The sequence below is a fragment of the Melospiza georgiana genome, chromosome 2, assembly GCF_028018845.1.
Source record: "Melospiza georgiana isolate bMelGeo1 chromosome 2, bMelGeo1.pri, whole genome shotgun sequence".
Classification (NCBI taxonomy): domain Eukaryota; kingdom Metazoa; phylum Chordata; class Aves; order Passeriformes; family Passerellidae; genus Melospiza; species Melospiza georgiana.
This window is the reverse complement of record NC_080431.1, coordinates 52503780-52513265: the sequence shown is the minus strand read 5'-3', so window position 1 is coordinate 52513265 and position 9486 is coordinate 52503780. Positions and strand designations below refer to the sequence as shown.

General features: G+C 39.8%; 1 protein-coding gene across 1 annotated transcript; it reads right to left on the bottom strand.

The window, feature by feature from the left end:
* Nucleotides 1-692: 692 nt before the first annotated feature.
* On the bottom strand, nt 693-8176 carry LACC1 (laccase domain containing 1). The gene is made up of 6 exons (XM_058018359.1): nt 8093-8176; nt 4200-4795; nt 3459-3640; nt 2803-2968; nt 1991-2216; nt 693-1540 (listed from the first exon to the last, which is right to left on the bottom strand). Exons 2-6 carry the CDS (start codon nt 4765-4767, stop codon nt 1366-1368), a joined length of 1317 nt encoding a protein of 438 aa, XP_057874342.1. The 5' UTR covers nt 4768-4795; nt 8093-8176; the 3' UTR covers nt 693-1365.
* Nucleotides 8177-9486: the final 1310 nt, after the last annotated feature.

The window sequence follows — 9486 nt, the reverse complement described above, 5'->3', positions numbered from 1 at the left end:
CTGAATCAAAATGAAAACAGACTGTTCCTCAAGCACAGATATTCGAATAACTTGGCAGATGACTGTAGAGGCAAAAGTAGCAGCGTGTGCTGTGCAGTGCTTTGCAAACCGCATGGTTTGGACCCTCATCCATCCATCCATCCATCCATCCATCCATCCATCCATCCATCCATCCATCCATCCATCCATCCATCCATCCATCCATCCATCCATCCATCCATCCGCGCCTCCAGGATGGAAGAGCAGCGCGAGCGAGCACTGACCTCTAGTGGGCAGAGCAGTCAGAGCGGGGAAGGCTCGCAGAACCCAAAATAGAAAGCACGTCATGAGCGCCGCTGGCCCAAGGCTTGTGCTTGGCAGCTCTGCAAGCCGCAATCAGCACGGCTTTACTGTTGGCAATCCCTCACTGCCTGCGTGTCAGAAGACATCATGTCTATTGTAAAATTTAGAGGCATCATCTTTACTGGCCAAAAGAAAACAGTGCACACTTAGAATTTGCTTAGTAAGACACGTAAGACCAACTACTGGTCAGTAAAATTAACTCAGGATAAATTCACGTAACTTTTTAGATATTTATTGAACAATTTGGCATTGTTGAGAGTGTGTCAATGACATTATCAAAGTACCACTGTTTAAAGAAAAAAATACTAAGAAGACATGAATATATACATCATAAATTAAGGGTTTTAGTCCTACTTTTCCTACAACCAAAAATTACAGAAGGGTGAGAGTTCATACACTTTCAATATCTGCTCCAAAGGAGCCTGCTTGCTTCTCATTGTCAAGTTATTTTCCATAGGAAAATTCTTGTAAGTATTTTGGAGTTCTTTAAACTAATCCAAAGGAGAGAATTAATCCCATGCACAAAATTTTTAAGGTTTCGGCTGAAACTATTCAAGTTGAGTGTCTCAAACAGCTAACATGCAACACTGGCTTCCCTTTCTGTATTAGCAATGTCATACTTAGCATCATTCAGCAGTCTCAACCAGAAGCTAATGAAGACTGGTGGTTTTTGGGTTTCCACCACCTTAAGATAGTGAGGTTTCTGAAAACATTTGGTCAAGGATGATCCATAAACTTGGAGCATGCGTCTGGGTCTTGCAGATGGATTTTGGCACTGGTATGGGTTGTCCTTGTTTCCTTTGCCCCCTGTCTCACACAAGAACTGTTGTCCCCACACCAAAGGTACTTATTCTTGCCTCAGAAGGGCAAGGGAAGGAACAAGCAGGAGAATCTCAAGACCCATGGATTCCCTACTACAAGTCTGTGAAAGAAAGGAGGAAAAACTTCTATGAGGAGAGCAGGATGCCAGACAATGCAGCAGACTTATAATCTAAATGCTGTCCTAGAGTAAGAGATACTGTCTCAGTCTTTGATTGATATGAAGCCAATCTGTGTCCCAAAGTTAGTGCCATCACGGAAGTGAGAATAAAATTTATCAGGGTGACATGCAGTACAGAAAGTTATATTTTGGTTCTGGTCTGTGATAGAGTCATCTTGGATGTTCTCAGGAAGAATCCCACCTCTCTCAAGAAGAATTCTGAAAAAAAAAAAAAGAGAAACAGAAAATATTACTGTTTGTACATCCTCACATTCCATAAGGCACTATCATTAAGGCAGAACCTCAAACACCAACTGAACAAACTGTGCCAATATTGTGATTGGGGCTTTCATTTGCTTTTTTTGTTTCTTTCTTCAGTATTAGACTAAAATAATTACTTTCCTGCAACCTGTAAAGTCACATTAAATTTGAATTTTTGTCTGTAATCCATTGACTAACAATATGTAATGGTATAACAATAAAATAATCACTGAAATCCAGCAAAAGTGAGCAAATACCATTCATTCAAAAGTATCCTTTCTTGATCTAGAAAGAACTAGAGAGTACTTTGTTGAGAACCTTCACCATATTAGTGCTGAACAATACAGTATCAAAATAATTATTTGTAATAAATGTGGAATTAATCTTTTGTTCCCTCAGGAGGCTTACCTTGTTGCTCTTCTGATATCAATATAAGGATTTGCAGAGTCAAATAGTCTCACACATTTTGGATCAATTCTGTGAAATTCTTTTGCTGATTCATGAGGGAGTCTATAGCAGCAAGGTCCCACAGATGGGCCCAGCACCACAAGGATATCTTTCATGTTACAGCCATATTCAGACACCATAGCATTCACTGTGGCCATAGACACTCCTAACAATGTGCCCTTCCATCCTGTGAGAGATGAGAAGTTGAAAAAAAATTGGTATAAATTTTCTTTTTTAATTTTCTAGCAGCTAAAAATAAATGCAATTATTAAAGGTATAAATTAGGAGATGCATTTACACCTAAAATTAAATAATTATATCTAATAATAAATTAGCTTAGAAAGCCTCCCCCTTCCCCCCCAAATTTCACATTAGCAGCAATCAGTTTTCAGATATAATTTTGTGGAGATGGAAACTGGAGACAGGTGTTTAGATTAGAATTCCAGAGTTCTTTTTCCCCAGGTGTCCTGGTTTGGGCAATTAGAGCATACCTCACAGCTCCTCTGTGCTTGAAACATTTAAGTGGGGATACAACTGAAATATGTCAGAAATATATTTTTATAATATATTTTATTATGTTTTAATGTTGTTTTTAAGGGGAACAAAACCCCAAGAAACAGGCTCAAGCTAGAGATATTTTTTGGAATAGACAGAAGGTAAGTTTGCCCTTGGTCATTGCTTGGAACAGATAGAAGAAAGCCCAGCTTTGGGTTCTTGTATCTCATTTTGAGTCCCAGGAAATCTCTGCATTGCACAGGGAGTGCAATTCCTACCAGAATGAGCAGCACCACAGGCTCTTCTGACAGGATCAGCAAAGAGCACGGGTATGCAGTCAGCACCTGGAGCTGCCAGCGTGACACCCTTCTGATCTGTAACTATTCCATCATAGTCGTCAGGCTCTGTCTTTCCCATGATACACACAGCATTAGCGTGATCTACCTGTCAAAACAAAACCAGAATGTGGACAGTGATATGGCTGCAAAACAACTCAGCTCTGACTAATACAAGGTTTTTTCTTTGACATGAAACAGTCTTTTGCACTAACTGATTATGCATGGAAATCAGGTCTCCCTTGTTCAAATGCCATGAAGATGTATCAGTAGAAAGCCACTATAAAAGCAATGGTGTATTTTTCTTTTAGGAGAAGGTGCTCTGATCATTTATTTGATTATTCTGCTTTGTGGTAAGTTAAATATTAGAACAGACTTGGAAGGATCAGTGCTGCTTCTCTATATTGTGACAAATGGCTGATAGTTTGGATGGCTATTCCCCCAGATAAGCTGCACATATTCCCCCACATAAATGCTTTAATTGTCCTGCTTATCACAGGTTCTTGCTGACAAAGATAAGAACAATGCCTACAATTTAGCCAGTGATACATGAAGGAATATCTCAGCCATTTACTTGAATCCATTGTTTTATAACATACCTTGACTCTGTGAAAAGCCTCAGGGTTAAATCCTGCAGCATTAGCAAGCCGGCGGAGATTTTCTTTAACAACAACTTGTGGGTCCCTGCGCTTGGAGCTGCTGAAGAGATTGCAGGAGCTTAGAGTTGGTATGTAGGAGATCCCACCTGTCCTTGTGGTGAACCCATGTAAGAAAATATCATCTGCCAAGGCAAGAAAACACAACAAACAATTGCTTTCAAAACAAGATCAAACCAACTATTACACGGGTTTATACTGAAGTGACCTGGAATCAGCCAATCAAGTAAAAGTATTGCTTTACCTTAGATTTAGCTGTGGTATTTAAATTTAAGGATTCCTAATTTCCTTCTTGCTCACAATCATGCCATAGCAGGGACACTAAGACACCAGGAATGTCTGGGGCTTCAGACCAGCAGAAACTCTTATCTTGCCTTTCCAAATTATGATGGTAACTCTTGAAGTGTGCAATTCCCACACAGACAGGAGTAGATTTTATGGTCTGCCCTCCCTAAACCCAGGACTGTCTTTTCTCAGATCATGTTCAGGCCTTAAACAGTCTTGCCAGACTTTTGCTGTATTTTTATGGACACTTCTTCCTTTTATACACTATTATACACTGTTACAACATCATATAGAGTTATTTGATGCCTGAAGGCATTTCCAAATCTTAGTCATTTTGCAATACCCTGGAAGAAGTATGCTTGGTAAGTCTCTATAAAACTGTTAGCTGGAGCTCTCTACCTGGGATCAGGGAAGATCTGAGGATGGTAAGCTCCCCTTTCAGGCTTGGCAGGCTTTCCAAGTACATCTGAATCTCACTTTGGATGAGTGCCATGTCCTGTGAAGGAAGCATTTGCCCTTCATGCTGATGTTCTGATATCTGCAGGCTTTCACTGTCAGGTGCCACCTGTAAATCCTCAAATTCAAACTGGTAGACTGCTGTAAAGAGATGGTCTATATATACTTTCATTAAGTCTTTTCTTAAGGTAGGGACAATAACTTTAATGATGCTCAGGTCGTTTTCATCCAGTCTCTGTTTGACGGTGTACAAAGCAGCAGCTGTAGTCTGAGCACATACCACCTCCAGTCTTCTCTTCAGACTCTGAAAACCTCTCAGAGCTGGAAGCGAGGACTCTTGCTCACCATTCCTTTCACTCCCCTGCCTCTGGCAACACATGACATAAACAAAGGGAGCATGGCTGGAAGAGCATTTCTCAATAGCTTCCAGAGTGTTGTGTAGTAATCCTTGGATGTTGCTCTGCAAGTTGGCTGTGAAGCTGAACAGATCTATCAGTACTGCTTCCACCATATTCCAGGATATTTAAAGGTTTCTCCAACTGCCGAGTAGTAACAAATCAAGAAAAACACACAAAAAGTCAGTAACAGCACTGTTAGTCCAAACACAGAATCATGTCATGGCATTAAATTCAGTGATACTGTGTAGAGAAGGTACATAGCAGTTAATTACTGACTTAGGCTTTCCCAGCTGCATCAAAAGAAATTCCAACAAAAGAAAACTAGAGGAAATGGGAATAATTATGTATTTATTTAAGCATTTAGGTATTTCCCTACCACCCTACCTACTTCAGGTCTTTCCCAGGTCAGGGATGATGAAAGGTTGGTACATAAGATTAGATTTATTGAATCAATTAACACTCATTAGCCTAATGGATCTTCATGACATGATTCATGGGCTGTCCTCCAGTTTCCATGATGCAAACAAATACAGAGGTCCTTTAGCTTCCTGGGACTGGAGGAGTTTCTGTAAAAATTTCTTTGGAGGTGTTTAACATACTCATATCTAAGGTGGAGTTCATGGCAGTAGAGTGCTGAGCTGTGAGGGCAATGACATTTTTCCCCACAGGCCTTCACAAGACCTTTCGTACTTCTCCCTTCTGCATTTCCAAAAGTATTGACTTGCTAATTTTTGACTTTTGTGTGAAGGAGCACGTGACCAGGATAGTTCTTCTTTTCAGCATGCACAAGAACCCAGCAGTGGTTACTGAAACTTCACCTAGTAATGGAAGAAGTACTTAGAACTAAATTAAAGCAAAAGAATATGGTACACAGCTTCTTACCTCAGCTTTTTTACTCTGCTAGCTGCACTCTGCAGCTGAAATCAAGATGTGTTAAGCTTATCCAATATCATCCTTTCATTCACATTTTGTTTTGTGGTCCATGGTGTAATTCCAGTTTTGGTGGTTAGATTTTTTCCTTTTCTGAACTTTGTTGATCCAAGCCCAGCTAGGCCTACCTGTGGAAGCATGTCAATCCATCTTTTCTTCTCTCTGTTGCTATGAGGGGCCAATTTACATATTCTCTCAGAAACATCTTTCTTTTGTCTCTCTGATAATCTTTCTGTTTCCAGTGCAGGCATCCAGAGGTTTGGAACAAAAGGCTAGATCCCTCTGCTTTGGGAACCTGAAAGACCCCTACTTAGATTTCACGACTAAGCACTATGCTTGATCTATGAGAAATATATGCACCTTTACCAACAGTTTTAAGACCATATAATAATTCAGAGTATTTTTTAACACCATCTTTTTTTTTTTTTTTTTTTTTTTTTTTTTTTTTTTTTTTTTTTGTACAGCAACAAATTGTGCATGACTATTTACTTGTAGGATAATTCATATCTTTGCAGGAACAAGGTACTTGAGAATCTTTTTAAGTCTTTGAAATCAGTGCTCTGCTACCAGAGCTACCCACACTAAATAATGCCTGGCACAATTTTCCTGCCCCAAGACCTCAGTCTCCTGTAACCACATTAACGTTCTGGCTTTACATTCACTTCATTATCCTGCAAAAATACTACTTCCATGTGTACTTGAGGCCTATTGTTATGGTATATGTGATGTACTACTTGGCATTTTATGTTTGTCTCTGGACTCCCAAATTTTCTCCACTGAAATGAGAGGTCAAAGATCTTTGTGGTTTTAAAAGATGGCTAATTTAGAGAAGGTTTTACAGAAAAAATTCTGTATTTTCTTCATTGTTCTTTCCCCCAGACTGGAAGAAAAATAATCCTGACTGAAAATGATGTTTTCCTTTCTGCGAATTGAACACTTACAAAGATTAATTGGTGACTATCAAAACAGGTGAGCTGAAAATATCAAAATGTGACACCAAATAAAAGCAACTGCCAAGGAATTTATGACTCCTGATTTTGCTCAGAGTATTATTTACACACAGCTGATACTGGATTTTAGAGCAAAGAGCTTGCTAAGCAAACAGTGCTGAAACAGACTCGTGCCAAAGACCATGACTTGGGAAATCAGAGTATTTCCTTCTTTACCCTGACACTCTCTCTGTGGGAGGCCTGTCTGAGTGTGACACCATCCCAGCCACAGTACAGCAAATAGTCCCAGGAAAGACAGCACAACAGAGGGGTGCAGTGCAAAATGAGGTAATTGCTCCACTTCAGATATGTCAGTAGTGGAAGGTAAATAGAGCTCGTTGCTGTTCTTTTACTTGCCCAGAAAAATACCACCAAAGAAAGGGTGGAAGGAAAGTGTTTGATTGCATACATTGTTATTAAGTTGTGTATGCATTGCAAAGACTCCTTAGGGGCAATTATTGGGATGTACACATAGGAACAATGGGGCTGATTCATCCTCATATCCTTCCAGCTTTGCATCACAGAGTCCTAGTGAGGACAGTGGTGTCAGAATAGATTTGCTTACAATCATAGCAAAACTGATTCTTTTCTAAGTCACTCCAAAAAACCACCCTTCTCAAAATACATGCTTGCCAAGCACAGCAATGTTTTAGCTTATGGGAGATGAATTTATGGTTATTCAGGTTTTAATTAACATGATCTACAGTCCCAGTGTTCCATTGAAGCCACATCCAAAAGAATAAGTACATTTATTAAGGAGTTGATAGTTTTGGTACACAATTCATGACAAACACTTGCACAAACTTGAAGCCAAGGCCACCCATTAGCTGTTTTCTCACTTCCTGAAACTGACAGTACAAACGTTTGGAGGTTATGAGAATTTCTTGCACAGATATCAAAAAAGTAGGTCAAAGAAAATGATAAATAACAATGTGAGAGGTGAGGAAGGTAACGAGGAAAAAAGCAGAAAAGCAAAATGAATACAGAAAAAGAAAAATGAAGGAAATAAAACCAAGCTGCAGAGAAGAGACAGTCCAGGGTGGAAGAGAGATGCAAAAAAGCAATTTTCAAGAACCCCAGAAATCTAATTCTAAAAGTGCACTGCTGGCCAAGAAAAGATTGCTAACAATTTCCTGCATCTTTGAATCCTGCTGGTCATTTTATATTAGAAGAGAAACTGAGAGAACAGACATAATTTTTTGAAAATTAAAATAGCAGGAGATATTTAACATCTGCCAGAGAGAGATGCCCTGAGAAAGAAAACAGGTCATTGAAGCGGCCCAAATGAACAGAGATAATAGCAGGTGTGTAAAATTTCAACAAGAGCAAACATAAAAAAGAAAATTCAAAAACTAGAGGGGGAAAAGAAATACATTTAACGTTCTTAAACTGGATTCAAATAAAACATTCTGCTTCTTTTAACCTAGTTTATTTTAGGCAAGGTTGAAGAAGCAGAAATCACCACATACAATGAAAATACTGAAGCACACGCAGTTTTTATAAACAGGAGTTTACTTACACAGGTGGACAATCCTATTGCATTCTGAAAGGTACCCTCTGGCAAAATACACAGACATTTCCAGCTTTATATATCGCCCTTCTTTCAATCTCGGAGCTGATTTGCACAAGCTGGAAATTCCTACCCTACGTAAAGGAACCTGTATTTCTTCTTTTTGACTGGACCGTGCTTTGCTGCTGGCTGCACCGGAAAGAACAAACTGTACTGCAAGGCACAGCACGATGAACAAGCGCCCGGGGAGCGCTGAACGCGGAAGCGGCGTTAACTCCGCTGTGATCACACCTCCTTCTGCTGCACCGGCTTTGCACAACCACAAACCAGCTCCCGAACACACGGCGCAGCCAAGCCCCGCAAAGAAGGTAAAGGAAAACTAACGCAGAGCAGAGGAGTTTCCTTTTCTAAGCTGAAACTTTCTTCACTGAAGAGTTTGGCAGCCAGCCGCGAAGGAGTGTAATCTGGATCTACACAGAGAGGTTACACAATGCCAGCTTTTGGGGCCACAGGTCCCCAGTGAGGATGGCAATTTCTCCTTGCAGCAGTTGGGAATTTCACACAGCTAAGTGAAGAAGTCTTAATCCTTTGACAGGATAATGCGAAGGTTAAAAGGCTAGCAAGGAAATGAGGGATTGAGATCAGGCTTTGTGCAAGAATCAAAAGATAGTAAATACACTTCCTCAGCTGCGTTAAAATCATAGTCACGACTGTTAAGTACATGACAACGGAAGAAAGGGGCAAGAAAAAAAGGACAGTAATTTTTAAGGGACAGAGGAATTAATAAAGTCTGATTTCCCATATAAAATGCTGTCTCCTGTTCCCCCTTTCCCTGCAACCACAGTAAACCTACATTTCTGCCAGGTCCAAACCACACACGGTGAGTGCTCTGCGATTTCCCCTCCTGCTATTCTGTTCAGCATGTGCTGGACAGAGGGATGAGAGCTGAATCCTGGTTCTCCTTCCTGAACGGGACTGATGACGCAATCTTGTCCCTCCTTACCCAGACATCTCTTTTCCTGAAGTTTGCAAAAGTCGGTCATTTCTGAGGCTTTCCATCCCACTGCCAAATGTGACCGAGCGAGGTCATTAAAAATTAACAGAGGAGCTGCTTGGTGGAGAGAAACCAATACAATCATTTTCTTTCCTTCAGCCAGACTAAGGAAGTAAAAGTAATTACTGGTGTTATTTTTGGTGCAGAATGCTGAGAAGGAAAAGGACAGAAAATATTCAGAAAATATTGAAAAATGACAAATGAATTAAATACTGTATTTAGCTTATGGCACTTTAGAAAAGGGATTAAATAAATAGGTCATATGCAGAGATGAGCTATTAGTTTAAAAAATAGTTGTTACAAATATATAAGTAAGTATAAGTATAGTGTATAAGTATGTTTTATATTT